This window comes from Chlamydotis macqueenii, chromosome 3 (assembly GCF_036417535.1).
Source record: "Chlamydotis macqueenii isolate bChlMac1 chromosome 3, bChlMac1.mat, whole genome shotgun sequence".
Lineage (NCBI taxonomy): Eukaryota > Metazoa > Chordata > Aves > Otidiformes > Otididae > Chlamydotis > Chlamydotis macqueenii.
Window position 1 is genome coordinate 113,417,104 of NC_141558.1, and position 18,410 is coordinate 113,435,513.

At 43.9% G+C, this 18,410-nt stretch overlaps 1 protein-coding gene across 1 annotated transcript in view; it reads left to right on the forward strand.

Annotated features, from left to right (window-relative positions):
• Nucleotides 1-18,410, forward strand: part of SPRED2 (sprouty related EVH1 domain containing 2) — a 66,310-nt gene that overhangs the window by 40,774 nt on the left and 7,126 nt on the right. The window contains exon 4 of the mRNA XM_086743282.1: nucleotides 1,340-1,404. Within this exon, the coding sequence (XP_086599408.1) occupies nucleotides 1,340-1,404 (65 nt within the window). The remainder of the gene's footprint in view (nucleotides 1-1,339; nucleotides 1,405-18,410) is intronic.

The following is an 18,410-nucleotide window of genomic DNA, read 5'->3' on the forward strand; positions in this document are numbered from 1 at the left end:
CTTTATTATTAATATTGAACCAATAGTTCATTCCCTGTAGCATCAGAAGTATAGAATTTTTGTGCACAAGTACAGTAATCCTGTGCAGCTCTGCAGACCGTCTGGGTTTTTTACTTTTAAAGCTAATGTAGCAAATGGCACGAATGTTTTCGTGTTACTTAGTGTTTTAAGTGGGCTTTCACACTTAGCTCTGCACATCTTTGTGGTGATGCAATTGAGAGCAGCTAAGGCTGGTGTGGATAACGTTATATAAAGCACGTTATTTTAAAAAAATTCCGGAATGAAGGTGGTACAAACCGTTCAACTGTTTTAGTCAGGGATGTGATGTGGCCCTAATTCAATCTAACAGTGGGCTTACGTTAAAAAATAATGCCTTTGGCTTGAGGTTTCTCCCCCCATCAGAGCATCTTGCTGCATCCACCGTTCTTGGCAGCCTCATGGTGGATGAAGCTAGCCAAGAAGGGGGTCTGAGATCCTTCGTCGGGGGTAGGCAGAGGAGTCACCCCCTTTTAGCCACAGCATAAATTTACTGCCAAGTCCAGTGATGGCATGTGCCACCCCCCCTGCTGCCCTTCGGCGATGTGGGTGTTGACCAGGCTCTCGAGCAGCTCTGGAGGGGGACAGCCACGGGATGGGGAAAGAGGTTGGAGGAAGGGATTTTTAAAATATGTTTTCCCACTATTCCAGGTGTTTGCCATGTAATTAATAAGAACTGCACCCCAGTATTTTGCTGATGTCTGTGATTTTGGGTATTTCAGCTCCTTTCAAATACTTTGCTTAGATGGGGTAAGGTGATTTTCTGAGAAGTAGCTGGTAACAGAGAAGACCTTTACAATATGTAACAACTTCCAAAATTAGAAAAAGAAAAAAACCCAATCGAATTCTTCATTGTCAAAGTGAGGTTTGGTTTTTCTTTTTGTTTTTTTTTTTTAAATAAAAAGTCGTGTTTTCCCCAGATTTAGGGCATATGTGAAGAATAGCTCGTACGCTTTCTTGACAGCTGAGGATCTGGTCTCAAGCACTGATTAGTACATAGCTTTACCCTTCTTCAGAAACGAAAGTCTTCTGTAATTGAAAATGTTAACTGCTATTTTTAACATAGTTAATTAGCATTGGAAGCCGCGCAGTTACGTATCAAGAAACACTTCCAGATTTTACCTTTCCAACTCAACTATCAGTACATGGGGTTTTCTTCCTTAATTTGAGGCACTCTTATACATCCACAACATGCAAAGCTGTGAGAATCCAATTGTTTACCAGCCTAATAAAAAAAAAAAGTTGCATGGAAATGTCATGTGTTTAAAAAGCTGTTGTGGTTTTGTTTGGTTTTTCTCCCTAGGGTCTACAACTTCCTCGTCAACGCTTCACAACGAGGCTGAGGTCGGCGATGATGATGTCTTCACAGTAAGTACTTGTCACTCGAAATCATTCTCCTTTGTGCTCTGGTTTACATGGTCAGATTGGAAAGAGTTTCTCTTTTTATGCCTCACGGTTGGCTTCCAGCCGTCATCATGTTTGGCCAGTGGGTGTGTTTTATTTGGTGGAAGTATATCCTCCTCAGAAGGTAAAGCTTTGAGTTTCTATTGGCCTCCCGTCACCACGTGAAAAGCATGGCAGAGCAGATGTTGTCAGGGCTGGAAGTGAACAAATAATAACTCAAATTTCCTGTGGCTTGGTCTGAGTGGTGCACACACCTCTTAATACCTCCCTCTCTGTCCATGAGAAGCTTCTCACAAACTCAAGTAGGTGGCTGCTACTCAGGTGCATTCTCAAGGAAATAAGATTTTTGAGTTGCAATTGTTAAGAAAAGCTGAAGTGTTTTGCCTATGCATGAAATGTAGAAAGTTCAAACAAGTGCTTTTCAGCTGGAGGAAGCCACAGTAGCATGCCATCTATCTAACCACCAGTCACTTAAATAGGAGTGAGTTGCTTGTATTTAATTTGTGGTAAAGTCTAAAATGTATTTTGGAGCTTTCCTGAAACAGAGGAGGCTACTGTCCGCACTACACATCTACACTTTAAAAGAAAAGAAAAAAAAAAGTCAGATGAAATTGTAATTTGATCGCGATTATTCCATGGGCTGAAAACAAGACATTCACAAGGAATACTTTATCTTATTAAATTTATTTGCTCATCTCCGATTGCGCACCCCCACGCACACATGTACGTGTGTTAGTTATATTATAAATGCTCTCCTTGTCCTGCAGCACAGGTCGGGGGCTGGATGGCAGGAGGGTGGAAGGTGGAATGTCCTCAGCACAGCAGCACCAAACTCAGTTAAAGTTGGTTTTGGGATACTTATCTGCATCTTGAGGGTGAAAGAGGAAAAACTGAGGACAGGCATCAAAGTGTTTGAAAATGGGCACCGGGGAGCACCCAAAGCCAAAACTTGTTTATGAGGGTGATGCTTCACCAATACGGGACCAGGGCAGGTTCCCTGCCACGTGGTCATCCTCTGGATGGCTGGCATGTTGTCCGCATCTGTCCTTTTGTCATGGCTCCGGGAGACAAACAACAGCAGGCGGGGTTAAAAGGTGACTTCCTGCACTCCACAGCAAAACTGTCATTAGCAGCTGCTTCCCAACTACCTGCCAGAAGTGATTTATAGGCACTGGGATGGGACAGGCTGGGGGGAGGCACCACTGGAGCCAGAGCAGTTTACCGGTTTGTGCTGTTTTGTCCGCAAATTCACCGGGCGAGCCGTGCTCTGCTGTGGATGAGTGGTTGCACTGGCTGTGCATGTGGTTCTGTACCCCTCAGAAAGGGGATCACTGTCAAAATGTGCCTTGGGTGGGTATGTGCCAGCTCTCGCTAGGTTATACAAGGAAATACTCAGTGTTAAAGCAGTGAAAAGTAGCCTGTGGAAATAGGAAAGGATATTCTGTGCTAAAATCCAGCCAGCTGATGTTTAGGGACCTAGGAGTGCTTCTGAATTTCTTCACGAGCTCAATCTTGTGGTTGAGTGTTGATTTTTAAACTCATAGGGTGCTTTTTTCAGGAGGAGGAAGTTGCTGCCTTTAAGTAGATGTTGCTTTACATTGGAAAAGTTGGATGAATGGTGCTCCAGCTGCGTTAAAATCACTCAGATTCCTCCATTCAAAGCAAAGAGCCAAAATTGCAAGAGATTTTCCCCCCTACTTGACCCCGAGTAGGTGACAGATAACCCCCCAGTGTGCGGATATTTATGGGTAGGATGCTCAGCGGAGAAGGAGGAACAAAGCTACTCAATAGCATTAGCAAGGTTGTCACCGTGTTGGGTTCACACCTGAAATTGTGCCCTGCCTGACAGCTCTCTCTGCATGTTGTGTGACCTCCAGAGAGTGAGAGGAACTTCACCGATGGTGGTAGCTCACGTGGTGCTGTTGGTCAAGCTGTCATATCAGGGCGGGTGTGTTGTCATACTCCAAAATAAGGCTTTAGGAGCATCTTTTTCCCCAATATTTCTTCTTTGCTTTACTGAGATGAATGTTCTTCTTTTCCTGCAGTCCTTAAGCTCTTTGAAGCTCTGAACTTCCCATTTATCTGGTAGATGATGGTGGAGTATGAAGTTTGCATAAGCCAGAAATAACAGACTGAAACATGGAGGGATTTTAAAATGGAATAAATTGATAGCGCTGTGATATATTTTATTTTTACCCTTCTGTTTCGTTCTTTCTTTGCACTTCTTTTTGACTTGTGTATTATAATCCATTTGGTCATCTTTGCACACAAAACTTCTTTACAACTTCCCTGCAAACCCTCTTCCCCAGCTACAGCAGTGGATTTTTGGGGGTTTTTGCTCTGTTTTAAAGAGAAAGTACATTTGTTCTTTTTTATTTCCTAAGGTAGTTATTAAAATCTTCACAGTCCTCCCCCTCTCCCACACATGCATGAATAAACTTAACTGTGTGCGGCAGAATTTTCAAAAGCATCTGCATGATTGAGTCATTTAATCAGTCATGTACCCATCTCTGAAAATCCCAGCCGGTACTGCTACGCTACCTCAAATATTTGGCCTGAGGTCCTGCCTCTCCTTGAAGGTGTTTCAATCTGTTCAACCACAGCGGTCCAGAATGTCACATTTCTTACACTCCTTCACAGATGGCCACCCCAAATTTACCTTGCACATCAGCACTGGTATTTGCACCAATGTAACAATACCAGCTTAAAAAACAACCACCCTCATTACACGTAAGTACTGACCCTGATATGGCTGTTGAATATTGATTGACAGCGCTTTTAGATGGGCCTTGATCTTGTTGCCTTCAATACTGCTCCATGGAATTATGGCTTTGTGCGTATTTTTGTCCATGCAGCTTGTGCATCATTTGTTTTGCTTATTTGTCAGTCAGCACACAACCCTTCTGGGCTTCTAGCAAATTATTTACATGGGGAGAGGGGGCCTGATCAATAGGGCCTGTTGTGATAGGATGAGGGGTAATGGTTTTAAAATAGAGGGAGGTAGATTTACATTGGATATTAGGAAAAAAAATTTTACCATGAGGGTTGTAGAACACTGGAACAGGTTCCCCAGAGAGGTGGTGGATGCCCCATCCCTGGAAACATTCAAGGCCAGGCTGGATGAGGCTCTGAGGAACCTGATCTGGTTGGAGATGTCCCTGCTTCTTGCAGGGGGGTTGGACTAGATGACCTTTGAAGGTCCCTTCCAACCCAAACCATTCTGTGATTCTATGATTCTATGATTCTGTTTACATGGGGAAGAGAAGGTTCGCCCCAGAGGCAGAGCTCTCCCTCAGGGTGTGATCTTGTGTGGCTTAATGAAGGATCATTTTCTTGTACGAGAAGGTGGGTTTTTTGGTTTTAAGGGGGTGAATTATCTGCAGCTGTGGATATGTGAGCATTTGCTTGGGAAGCATCGCTGGTGTCGGTAGCCTTTATCTTCTCCCACTACTGTAACTTGTAGTGCCAAGACCATAATGGGCTGCAGTACCTTGCCCCATCCCTACAGCGTTTGCTCCCCATCCATCGCTCTGAAGCATGGGTTACATCTTTAAAAAACGACTTTGCCATCTAATAATTTTCCTGTGGATTAGACCTACAGCAACTAGACAAATTGAGACAAACTTCTGTTCTGAAATTCATACCTAACAGGGCAGAAAGTAAAAGTATATGGAAATAAGTGTCACTGACTTGAGGGCACTGTGCTTATTTCTTAAATGAAATCTCCATTTAGAAGTTTTAACAATATGTAGTTGTGTTTCTTTAATTCCAGATCCTCAGTAGAGCCCATAAATGTTTTCCATATGTTAGCAAATAAATTTCTCCTGTCTTGTACATTATAAATCGTCCTCTCAAGAGATGCAATCTGAGTAAGACTAGCCATCCGTTGTGTCTCCATTGGGGGAAACATTGTCTTTGCAAACAGTCTGATTGTTCTGTTTGTCTTCATCCATCCAGCCTGCATCTTCAGCCTTCTTTAATTAACATGCATTTCAGAAATAACATTTAATAAGCACTGAATATATTCTCTAGTTCCTCAGCCACAGAATTTGCCATATAATTGAGTTCTTGTGCAAAGTTTTTTCCTTAATCTACACTTTTACTTTCAATTACAGATAATAATCCCACATGACTATAAAGTGAAAAACGTGAATTGAGTCCAAGGAAAGAAAGGTCAATGTCTTCCAGAGTCTGCAGAGTGCCTGAAATGGTCTCTTTTAGCAACCCATCTGAAAAAGCAGAGGTGTTCATTCCGAAACCTTATGACCAATTCAGCTGAAACACTGCTCATGTGTTTTTCAGATAAATCCGCAGCCTTCTGCCTGCTTAAGCGCTAAAGACAAGACACCCACTGGCAGAAGGAGCAACAGCTCCCCTGTCAGTTCTGGTTTGTGAACCTAGAAACGACTGCTGTCCCCTTCTGGGTTAATAGCAATGTCAGGGAGAAAACAACAAAACCCAGCCTTAGTAAGTTTGATGTGCATGTTGCAATCATAGCTGTTTCATGTAATCAATAGTAATTTTTAAAAATCCTAGTTTTTGTTCAAAATGAAGACTTGCAAAATTTTGCAGGTAGGGCAGGCATGATCTAAATGTGCATGGTTGAGCTACAGGGTTACGTTTCAAGGGTTGCGTAGACTCGATCCATTGTTTCTCTTGCAGAATTCTGGCTAAAAGCCTGTTTGCTTCAGTTCCTCAACTACAAGACAGGGAAGATAATCTCCTGCTTTACGAAGGGGATGTGAACAGATCTTGCTGCCACCACTTTTCTTCTCTGTGCAGGGTCCTGGTGCTGGGATTCACACTGGGCTTTCAGCAGAAGTCTTCAGACTCATGTTTTCACCGCACAGTTGTGTGCTTGGAGCCATCCTGCACCCCTTATGCCTTTTTCTCAGCATGAACATGTACTCCTGTGCTCAGGGTTGTTCGAGTTAGGAAGTTTGTCATGTGGCTTGGATGCTGCTGACGGCTGTTTAAGAGACAGACACCATTACCCATTCCTTGCCGTAGCGGTGCAGATTGTGGCAGATGTTAACGTTATAGTTCTCCTTGCATCTCTTCTGGTTTCCTAATTAAAAAACCAGATTTCTCCCTGCTGCCTTTCCATGAAACCTTTTCCCTACTTTTATCTCCCATGTGGGCCTCAAGCATGTTACAGTCTCACTATTAAAATTTATAAGATTTATGTTAGTTAGATAAACACTAAATCTAATTTTTCTTGCTGGCTTGGTCATTTCACATTCAGATGGTTCTTTTAAAGAACCACTGTGGCTCTTTTTCTTTAAAGTAGACGTGTAGAAACGCAGTCCAATTCCTTTGGAATATATTTGTAAGTTCCGTGTGATGCTGGAGCTTCTTTCGTCCCACCACTCCTTGGAAAACGATGTTGCCGAGAGTAGAGAACCACTGAGTTGAGAGATTTATTTCTTTCACGGGTTGCGCTCAGGGACTGAGGAGCAGCAAGAGCCTGAAATTTCATTTTTCTTAAGGCTAAGATAAAGTAACAGAAAGGAAAAATGCCTTTTGGAGGAGCAGAGCTCTGTGCAGGAGTGGTGGGTTGCAGTGCCTAGTTTGTCACCGTGAGCAAATCCACCTTGTTTGCTCTGTGAGGCTGAGCAAAGCGATTAGAGGATCATCACAGCGATAGGACTAGATGGCCTTAGCTGTGTTATTCTTCCTGCTCAGCAGCCAGCTGTGCTGTGCATGTACGGCCGAAGGGTTCACTGCTGCTAGCCACATCCTCTGATGTCTGGATTTTGGGCTTGCGTTGTAAACCACCAACCATTCAGATTTGAAAGGAAAAAAAAAAAGTACTTGCCAAGAAGAGAGAAATTCACACACAGAAACCAGCAGGCTCAAATCCCTCCCTCAAAAAAAACAAAACAAAAAAAACACCAAACAAAAACAAAAAAAACCAAGAACCAAACTAACTTTTAGCAATGAACTGGACTACGTTTTTTGGGGTTTTTTTTGTTTTTTTTTTTTTTTTTTTTAGTTGAGTCTTTCAAGTTATAGACAGTGCTCTGGGCATCCCCGTCCAACTTAGCAATCGCTTGTCACGTCTGAACACGGCTTTCACTCTTCGCATTTTAGTGCTGTGAAATCTGCCTTCATTTGTTCCAGCAGACTGACTACCGAGGTAGTCCCAGAGTCTGAAGTCATTGGCTATCTGTAGTTTAATTAGTTTTTTTTTTCTTCCTCCCATTCATACCAGGTTGTATCAGCTTCTCAGTGGAATTCTTCCTGCTTTTATGCCAGGGGTCAGGAGGCAGGAGAGATAGCACTGAAAGAGTGAAAAGGTCCCAAATATCCAGCTATTTTAAGGCTAGCTTCTTTTTATTTGTTTTTTTTTCTGCCTTTCTTCAGTTTAACTTTGCCCACAACAAATTCATGTCACTCAATGGGTATGGATACCAATGCTCAAAGAGATTTTTCAGTAAGGAAAGTGAAGTGGTAAGTTTTTCTCTGGCTGTCAGGTTTTTTTTATAGTGTTGTGTTTCTCCCTTTCCTTCAGGACCTCCTGTTTATAAGTGATCCTAGAAACAAACCTGTTTATTTATTTTACTCTTTCTACCGTTACAAGTCAGCTATACTCACTGATAATTTAATACGATTGTTGCTGAGACAGAAGTATCACTGCTGTCATCTGGGATGGCAGCTGCTCTTTTCTTTATGTCCTTCAAAACTCTAGGGGCAATTACTGTCTACTTCAGCCTATAGATTGTCCTTGCTCCCTCACAGCCTGTCCTATGGACCGAACAAAACACGAAAATTACTGTGGTGTGGAGGTAAGCAGTACATAAAATCTGTTTATTCTTAAGTATGTAACAGATTCATGAGATGTAAGTGAAGTGAAGAGCTAAGGGGAACTGATAGAACCGTGGGGTAGATTTGAAGATTTCTTTGCTTGCTTTAGAAGAAAGGAGGGGGAAGTAGAGGTCTTGCACAATTTCTGTATTGCTTTATTGTATTTATCATACTGTGGTTTTACTCTCAGGTCTATCTCTGCTGGACAAAGCAGACTTTTCTTGCTGCAGATCAGGAATATGCAGTTTAACGCAATTCCCAAATGCGCTGAACTCCAGTTGCTTTGGCATTGTTTCAATCTAAGGCTTTCAAACAGCAAAACCTTCTCTTTTTTTTTTTTGTTGTGTTGTGTTTTTTCCTTTTTTAAACCAAACTATCACTCTGGTTGTTTTACCACACACAATCTTCAAACTTCTGAGTCCCTGGCAAGGGCGGGATCACCCAGCCAGTACTGCCGTGCTTCCTGAGGGTCTGGCAGTTGCTGCTGTGCTGATGGGGAGGTGATGGGAACGTGGATGGAAGTTCGGTTGGTCATGGGCACCTGCGTGCCCTTTGTGGAGGAGGCAGAAGAGTGTTTACTGTCACCAAACCAGACCCAAAAGAAAGGATGTGATTCCCCCCCACCCCACCAAGTTAGCAGCCTGCAAATACCAGTCTACTGAGAGCTTGGGGCGTTCAAGGTGTCTGTGTAAAGACAGGGTGAGGAGCGTCTCTTCAGTAACAAATTATTAGGCAGAAAATGTCTGTATTGCTATCAGATATTCCAAGTCTTCCTGTCGTGTAGTTTTTATGTAGCTAATTATAGCAGTGACTTGGATGTGTTGAACTACTTCATAGAACAGAATCATAGCTACTTTGCTGAGGGTAAGCAGTTTCTCTTGTCACAATTCTTCCTCTCAAGACCGTTTTTGTAGTGTATTTTCTGGCTCCGTACCCTTCCCACATGCAAACACAGTTGATCCTGCACTGAATTGGGATATATCCTGCAGGAAACTGAAATACGATCTTCTGCTGGGATGGAAGTTTCCTTATAGCTGTATCTTGCCAGAACTTGTAAGCATTGTAATTCGTGCACCAGTTAAGTATTGAGTTTTTTTCAGCTTGCCCCAGCAGTTCAAAGGAGACTTTTGTGAGGATTTTTTTTTGTTTCTTTCTCTTTTTAACAGCCATTTTCCCCTTTTTCTGTGCTTAAATGATGATATGGTGGTATATTTTAGTGTGCCGGCTCTTCCAGTTTTATACTCTATTTAATTATTTTGTTATGTATAATCAGACTTGCATTCAAGTAATCTTCAGATGACTGAAAGCCTATTTTTTTTGTAATAGGCAGTCACCAGAAGCTTTGGGTCACCGGCAAACCTGCCTGTAGGATTCCTTGTCCAAAGGTGACTTAACTGGTGCCTCCCTAGCTGTAGGTTCTAGCTGATGAATTTGTGATCTGAGTGCATTGCAGCACCATTTCACGCTTGCTATCAGCTAGATGCATGTTTGTCTTGTGAAAAAAATAATCTGGCTGTGTAGTAATGTACTTGAACTATGTGATGAGTTAAAGTGTGAAGCTGTTTGTGAGCATGTTCCCTTCTAATTCATGTGGAGTTGAATGTGTTACTGCATTTGCCTGCTTAAGGCATAAATGTGTCAGAAACAAAACCTAGGCAAGATGAAGTTGCCCTTTCTTAACATTACAGTAAAATGGAGGGGGAAGAGATTTTTTCTTTTTTTATTTTTTTTTAAAGGATTATTTTTCAACCTGGATCAGCTTACTTGATCGATGGAGTTAGCGCATGGCCCCGCAGGCAATAGCAGCAGCCCAGATGAAGGGGGGATGCAGGGGAGTGAGCATCCAGAGGTGGAGCCCAAACTGCTGGCTGCCAACAAAGCGATCTCTGGCACCCCTTGCTGAAGGTGGGTTGTTCCTCCCCAAAAAGCAGTCACCATGGCCCTTACTGTTTCCCTTGAATAGCTCTGATCCCTTGGCCAGGAGGAGCATTTGCAAGCACAGCTCGTCTTTTCCGTGTTTGCAGCATGGCAGTTTTGCCTACCTCAGCTTGTCAACAGAGCTTGGCAGGCTGGGTTTGTGGCCTTCTTATTTTGGCCTTGCTTTTGTTCAGCTGTGGTTCCCTGGGCATTTCTTCGGCATTATGTAAGGGGGACCTGATTTGAGGCAAGACACCCATGAAAAGGAAGTTATTTTCCAGCCAGTGCGGTTCCCTCCACCTTGCTTTTGCAGTGCAGCCGTGCCAAGAGCAGAGCTGGTGTGAGGGAGCAGGAATGGGGTTGCAGGGGTTATTTTAGCACCGTATATGAAACCACAGCTGGGGGATGCAACTTGACCTCAGCACTGCTGAGAGCCAGCGGAGCAGAGAGGGGGCTCCTGCCATCCCCCTTTTACCAGCATGGCTGACCCCGTGCTGAGCCAGCCTGGGGAAGTGAACCAAAAACTAGCCCTATAAGAGAAAGCAAATACTTTTCCAGTGGTTTAGCTCCTCAAGCCAGCTCGCTGTAGGGCCGGAGAAGCAGAAGTGCTGGCTCAGGGGAAACCGTAAGAGTGATCGGCTATGCGGGCGGTAAAAAACCTCCGCCACCCCGCCGATATTCATCAGGCCGCCTGAAATTCCTCACGTACCCCCTGGCTGTGGATACACCACCTTCTGCAATACAGCTTCACTGCAGACCTTTGCTGTGCTTGTGCCAGTGGTATAAGTAAGGTGGCTCTTGCAGTCATAGCTGAGCCTGGTTTAGTATTTAAGGCATTTTCCTCCTTCCTGTTGCTACTGCAATTCATCCTTTGATTGAGACAAGAAAGAAACAACAGGATAGCTGAGGGTGGTGTTGATGGGGGTGCATTATGGCCAAATGTTACCCTTTTACCTTGAAAATATGTCACTGATATTACTATAGTTTTCCATTAGGTTCCTTCTTTAATCCAGGGGGTGCAGTTAGCCTTTGAAGCCTATCGTCCTTTCTTTCAGCCACGAGGTGCTTGAAAATTTCACAAAGACAGAAAATAGCCTTTTACATTATTATAATATGCAAGCTAAGGAAGTCCCTTTCAGCAAGCAGCTATATTTGTAAGCTATAATCTCTCTGGCTGCTGCATTCAAACAAAACACTTTGTCCCAAGGCACTCATGGGAGGAGGCACCGGGGACCCTGGCCGGATTTGGGGTGTCTTGTCCAGCCCTGGGCACCACCTCTGAAGGTGACGGGCAGAGCCGACCCCGCGCACGGTGTAAACACAGTTGGAAAAAGGCAACCTTGGCTCAGGGACAGAGCGATGACTGACAACTTCCCGCACCGCAGCTGAAAGGATTAGGGAATCGCCACCCGGGAGCGCTAGTGGGGCCAGAGGGATGCAGGTCTGGAGTGAGTGGGCAAAAAGCCATGCTCGGCCCCGACATCCCAGCCTCTGTGTAATTTAGAGGGAGGAAAGTATTTGGCTCCTGGTGCCAAGCTGGAGCATCCATCTTGGTGGTGATATGAAGGGGTCTCAGTTGGAACCACGGGGCAATGTCTATGTTGCCCTGCTCTTCAGGAGGAAGCCTTTAATTTCCACTTATTTAAACACTGGCAAATCTGGTTTTAATCTGTTGTCTCACATAACAGGTGGAAAATAAAATAAAAAAAAAAACCAAAACAGAGTGTTCAGTTCATTTGGAGTGCACACCTGAGTTTTGTTAGTCTAACCATAATTCGATTGCATCCTCTCAAATGGCTTTCTTTTTGTTTGGAGTTTCTTTTTTTTGGAGAATTTCGAAAGGAAAAGGAGGAGTTTGGTAAAGCTAAACAATGAAATGTGCTTTTAGATGAGGCTTCAAGAATTATTTTCCTTTAAAGCAGCAGGCTCCCCCTTTGACCCCTTTAAAGAAAAGGAAAAAAAACCCTGATTGACAAAATACTGCAGGATGGTACTCCCCCTCCTGCCCCCAGGCATGTGTTTAGTAGTAGCTGAGGACGAACAACAGAATACATGAGTCCAGGGAGCTCAAAATGGACCTCTGCCCAGTACAGAAATGCATTATAAACAACTGCATCCAAATAGCCCTGTTTCCTTCCCTCACCTGCCTAATGTGTTTTGCCAATGGTCTGCTCACCCTGTATCTTGTAAATATTTTATGAAAATTAAATCAGAAGTGATTATAGGGAGCAGTTCATCTGTCTCTGGTTCTGTCTGCAAAAGGAGAAGGAAAGGCAGAAGTAAATAAGTACCGCTGCATTTTTAAGCAGAGCCTGACATATTTGCAGTGCATGTGAAGAGGGTATTTTAAAAGTTTTCATCAGCTGTTGGGTTCTATTTTGGTGATGGCTTCTAGCTAAAATAACATGGATGCTCATAACTGTGTGAATAAATGACCCCTAACTGACTTCTTAAAATATCGTATCAGTCTGCTGTGGGAAGTTTGCATTTAACTGTTTTTTCCCCTCTGTAACCCAGCGTATTACATAGGAGGAGCACGCCGATGAGTTCAGAGGCTGAAGTCTTCAATTTGTGCATAGCGAGGACATTAATGATGGATTAGGTGCACTGATTCTTTCAGCTTAGCTAATCTAATTTTTGTTAGCATTTTTTCTTTTCCCCTACCCCCTCAATCTTACTTTATTCCCTCGCTCCTGCCCCTTGGAAATTTCTGTATAGAAGAGCTGAGGTTCAGTGGTGAGTTCTGTGGAGCCGTCCATTCCTGGCTGTGCTGAGCAGTGGCGCAGGCTCCTTGCCATCCCCTGTACACGTCCAGTATTTAACATCACCCGGCTGAGCTTCGCTCCTTTATTTCCTAGCATCCCTACCCATCCTCCAAAAGGAAAGCTTTTCAACAGCATTGGATGTGCTAAGTTCCTTGTTAGCATCTTAAAATCAGGAGCTAGTGTTTTCCAAATTAATTGCAGCTGTACTGACGACAAGCAGGTCAAAGACTGAAGACTTCAAAGAGGAGCTGGCACCCACCTACCTCTCCAGACCCTCCATCTCTGCCCCCTGCTTCTCCTGGAGACCCTCCTGTGCCATCAAGGGCACAAGCCTTTACGGGGTAGTCAGCTGGGGTCAGGGAGCTGATACGAAAATGATTTAGGGCTAGATTCCTGTCGTTCTCCACCCAAACATGCTCACAGAGCAGGTGATGGGACCGGTTGGAGGGAGAAGCAGAGACCATCACATCCCAACAGTGGTATAGACCTTGGTGGCTGTCTCTCATGGCCTTAGCAGAGGACACCTGTGGTAACGTGGCTAATATTACTTGTTAGAGGAGGGAGGCTTCGCTAATATTCGCGGAGCTGTATGAACACAAATATTGGGCAGCTGATCGTCCCAGCAATGCTGTAGTCCGCACAGGGATGTCATTTCCAAGGCATAAACAGATTAACGGAGCCCTTTATGCAAAAACAAAAAGCCTGCCTGCTGTCGCTAGATGGTTTTAAGCAGTTGTTTGGTTTAAAGAGTTTTCAGGTTAGGTAAAAAGAACCCACTGAAGCGATGTAGCTCACCTCAGCATGGAGAAATCCAATCGGGCCACAGCAAGGAGGAGTTACAGGAATGGAGGAGGAAATGTAGGAGTCCTGGTAAGGAGAGGCTCTCCAGACTGACAAGAACACGCGCGCCTCCTGGGTAGGCAGAGCCGTCCCACTCTCACCACTGTACCGAGGGATCGCTGTGCTGCCTGGGGGAGCAGTGCCAGTACTTGGGGCTTGTGGTTTGGGGTTTTTTTTCCCCTTAGAGCATTCTTGTTTTCCCTTGTAAGGAACTGATGCAAAGGCTTTTCCTTCCATTGAAGCAGTATGCTAGCCCGGTGGTGTAGTAAGGGCAAAACAAGGAATATCGTATGGAAAGGAAATGTCACATGGACCTGTTCGCAGCTTCTGGTCCTGGGCTGAGTTCAGGCAAAATAGGGTACCGTCTCCAGTCCTCTGCTGACTTCTGCAGGCATTTATTTTGTATCTGTTCAAATGCCTGCTTTTGCAGTGATGTGTCTGACTCCTCGTATCCCTGGCAAATAGCGAAACAGGAAAGTCTCCCTGAGGTTTCCCCCTTACCACATCTGAGTGTTTGCGTATTGTTTAACCGTATCTGATTTTCATATATTCTTTTTACTTCTCAAAGTGAGCCGTTAAGCCACATCTGTGGTCCATGCAGAACTGACCAATGATGCCAGAATCGGGTTTAGCGTTAGCTTAGCAGAGATGATCTTGTATACTGAGTCCTTGTAAATGTTCCTTAAATTCTGCTGACTTAAGACAGTACAGCCACCAGCATCTTTCTGGCACTAAAAGCTATAACCACAAAGCTTAAAAATAAAAGAGGTAGCAGTAAAACTAGGTAGCTTTCTGCACTTTATATTGGTATTTGTGTAAGTGGTGACTAGGAAACAGTCCAAACATTTGAGAAGTTACAGTCCTGTTCTGGTTTTAGAAAAATCTGAATCCGTCCTTATTGTAGTGGTTGTATACAGCCAATTTGTCTTTGAACTGTGCTGGAATATGATCTAACGTGAAGCTTTTTCTTCAGACTCTCTGCTAGGGAATAGAACTAGATTCAGCTCCAGTGGTCCTCAGTGGATGAGTGTCAAAATATTTCAAAAATGTATGGAAGCCATTTTCTTCAATACAATTTCTGTCTCGTCTTCAGTGATAGGAAACAAACAGAAATTTGACAAAAGCATTTTCTTACATGGCTTTGTCTTGCCATGACAAATTAAAAGCAGAAGATGGGAGTTTCAAATCTTAAAAGATTTTTGACACTGAACCTTCTTCTTAATACATAGATAATCTAAGCCCCCTTTGAAGTGGGCTGTCCTGACTACACGGGGCACACTTAGAGATGGATGGAAAACATCAGCTGTTTCCTTTTCTAATTTTCTTGAATAGAGAGAAAATGGTGTTTTGAGACAAAAATTAGGATTTTTGCTGTTTCCCTCTCTGTGAAATTAAAAAATGCTGTATTTCTTTAAGCTTTTAAAGAAAAAAGCTGGAGGGGGAAGGAAGGACTTGTTCTGGCAAGATTTAGCTGAGGGAGTTCTGGGAGACTATATTTTATCTTAATTTCTTTGGAAAGGTGGAAGTTTCTTTGCCATGCGTCCAAAATAGCACTCAGACTTCCTCTTTGTGAAGTTCATAAACAGCGGAGGCTCTGCAGATAAACTTCAGATAGGCGCTTAGCTTAGCTCAGTGTTGCTCGCTTGCTGTACCGTTTTGCCAACTTTATCATTTTTCCTTTCCGTATTGATAGCACAGCTGTGTTTTCCCTTTATTCCAGCGAATGAAAAGGGCCGAGTGAAGAAGGGCTGGCTTGTGCCAGCGCTCCCAAGGGATCACACCTGGGCAGAGCACACAAACAAAGGGCTCCGGCTGTGCGCGGGTCTTAGCCGGAGGTGGTCTGGCTACGGCCAGGGGGAGGATGCAGCTTGCTGGCTGTCATTTTTCCAGGCTCATCCTCAAGCTGTGAATTGGTGAGGGAGCTGGATTTCTTGTCCTGGGGATGGCAGGGATGTCTTTTCAGATGACAAGCTGGCAGTGGGCTCCTCTTTATTGTGTCCAGGCTTCCCGAAGTGAATACTGGAGCTGCTGCCAGGAGAGGAGGTTTCGCTGTTGCAGAAGGCTGCCTCAGTAAAGATGAGACCTCGAGCCCACACCAAGTTTTGCATTTTCATGCTGCATGTCTCCAGTCTCCCTCAGATACAAGTGAGCAGTGAGCAGGCTTGCAGGGCAGTGAGAGATGAGCAAAGCGGAGCACGACAGTAGAGAGCAGGTCAGCTTGTAGAGGGGCTTGTGCTTTGCAAAGGCCAGGCTGGCAAAGGTTTGCCATTCCTTTAGGAACATCTCTTGCGAAACTACTTGTTCAACATCATGATACTTTATTCCTCCTTATCCTCTCCATCTCATGTAACCATTAAAATCCTAGAAGGGGGGAAAAAAACCCATCTTGTCTTGCTTGGCCCACAGTCATTTTTGACAGCAAACTTGCTTTATGTGGCTGAGGGCACTTCTGGAAGTTACAAGTGACAAAATTCCATAATTTCCCTCTGGCAACCAATTTCTGACAAGCTGCCACAGGTTGTATTGTTTCATAAGTTTGAGATGAATCTTTCTTCTTTTTTGTAGTCACCTTTGATGTTGCATCACATGGGGTGAAACTATTCTGTAAAGCCATTAGGGGCAAGGTGATCAGTCCAGTTCAGGAGCAGGAGAAGGCTGCTTTTTCTCATCAGGTTTTATGATAGATGCTTATCTCAGAATATTACTTAGGCACCTGATTAGCCGGCTGTTCTTGTGTGACAAATCCATTTCAATGAGTAGTAAACTGCAGTAAATGATTAACATAATCTTCTTTACTAATGACTAGGGTTTTTTAATTTAATGAGTCACTTCTGAAAGTCTGAGAGGGAAACAGGGACACTTTTTTTTTTTAATTATCACAGTGCAATCATTTGCATGTAGAATGCCAGTGTTGTTTCTCAAAGCAGCCATATCAATTGTGTGGTACGTGTGCTCGCTCAGATACATACAGCTCACTTGCAAAAGGAAATGTGTTGCACGGGTTTTATAAAATTACTGTTATGGTCATGATTAATGATTTTGTTATCCAAGCAGTGAAACCACAAGACTTTGCGACTGCCATAGCAATCACAAAGCTCTAGTACGTTCAGTACAAATTTCTCTAATTGAGCATTTGAGGGCGTGTTGAAACAGAGTTTCTTACCGGACTCCCTGTTCCAACAACTTTAGTTTTGGGTTCATTTCTCTTATGTGGCTACTGGGCATGTTTTCAATAATTTCCCCTCAAAAAAAAGTACTGGAGCTGGATTGGTTTCAACACGCTTCAGAGGAAGACAGTGTTTCTCTGACGGACTGGTGGCTCGATGGTTTGGGACATGTTTTTCTGTTGGTGAAACAGCCTAGTCACACCCTTTCTAGATGTATTCCTGTAGGCAAGTGGGTGACCTGCAACAAACCTCTCATGTCTTCCCCCTCCACCATCCTCCCCAAAATTTTCACTGCTATGCTGATTGTAGAAAATCCCAGCCAAGGCCCAGTCCTGTTGTGAGGGACAGAAGTTGTTCCCTGCTTCGTCACTGACAAAGTCTTACCATAATTTGTTCATAGTGGCACGTGGCTGAAGATGAGAATGCCTTTTCTTTGAGAACATGCCTGATTTTCACCAGTCACCAAGTCCAGGTTCAGTCCCAGTGAAGTACATTTTTGAAGGCCTGAGCGTCATCATGCCTTTGATCTTCGGTCACTTATTTTCTCCTGAGGGTTTTTGAACCATGTTTTGACTATGGGCTCTGTCAGAAGTACCTCCTTCTGTTTGAACCTTATCTGAGCCTGTTCCAGTGAATGCCTTGCAATCTTCTCTCATGAGGGATACCAGAATAATAATCAATTCCTACTCAGCATTCCCATGGGACTTATAATTCAGTAGATGACTTCTCTTCCCATCTTCATGGTCCCTTCCATGATCTCTTTTCCAGGCTGGAGAGACCCAAGCTATTTAGTTACCTGTTCCTGAGAAGTCATCCTGTGTCCTCAATTGTCCTGACCATGGATCTGTGAATTTGCCATGGTGGAAATACCCTTATTGACACAAGGTGGAGCGGGGTGCAGAACTGCAGGCAGATTGGGGAAGCACAGCAGATACATGCGATGCCTTGATGGTCATCTTTGTTGATGCTGCTTTTTATATGTTGTGGAGCCACCATGCTGACACTGTCACAGGGCTGCCTGTTTTAACCCCAAGACCTCTTTCCTGAGCAGTGATACCTGGCTCAGAGTGTGTCATTGTACATGTCAGATCAAGGTGTTCCCATCGCTTTGCACTTTAAATCTATTTTTTTTTTTTTAACATTCAATGTCATAGAATCATAGAATCTTTATGGTTGGAAAAGACCTCCAAAGTCAAGTCTGACCATCAGCCTAACACCACCCTGCCTATTAAACCATGTCCTGAAGTGCCACGTCTACATGTTCTTGGAGCACCTCCAGGGATGGTGACTCCACCACTTCCTTGGGCAGCCTGTTCCAGTGCCTGACCACTCTTTCAGTAAAGAAGTGTTTCCTAATATCCAACTTAAACCTCCCCTGACACAACTTGAGGCCATTTCCTCTTATCCTATCACTAGTTACTTGGGAGAAGAGACCAACACCCACCTCCCTACAACCTCCTTTCAGGTAGCTGTA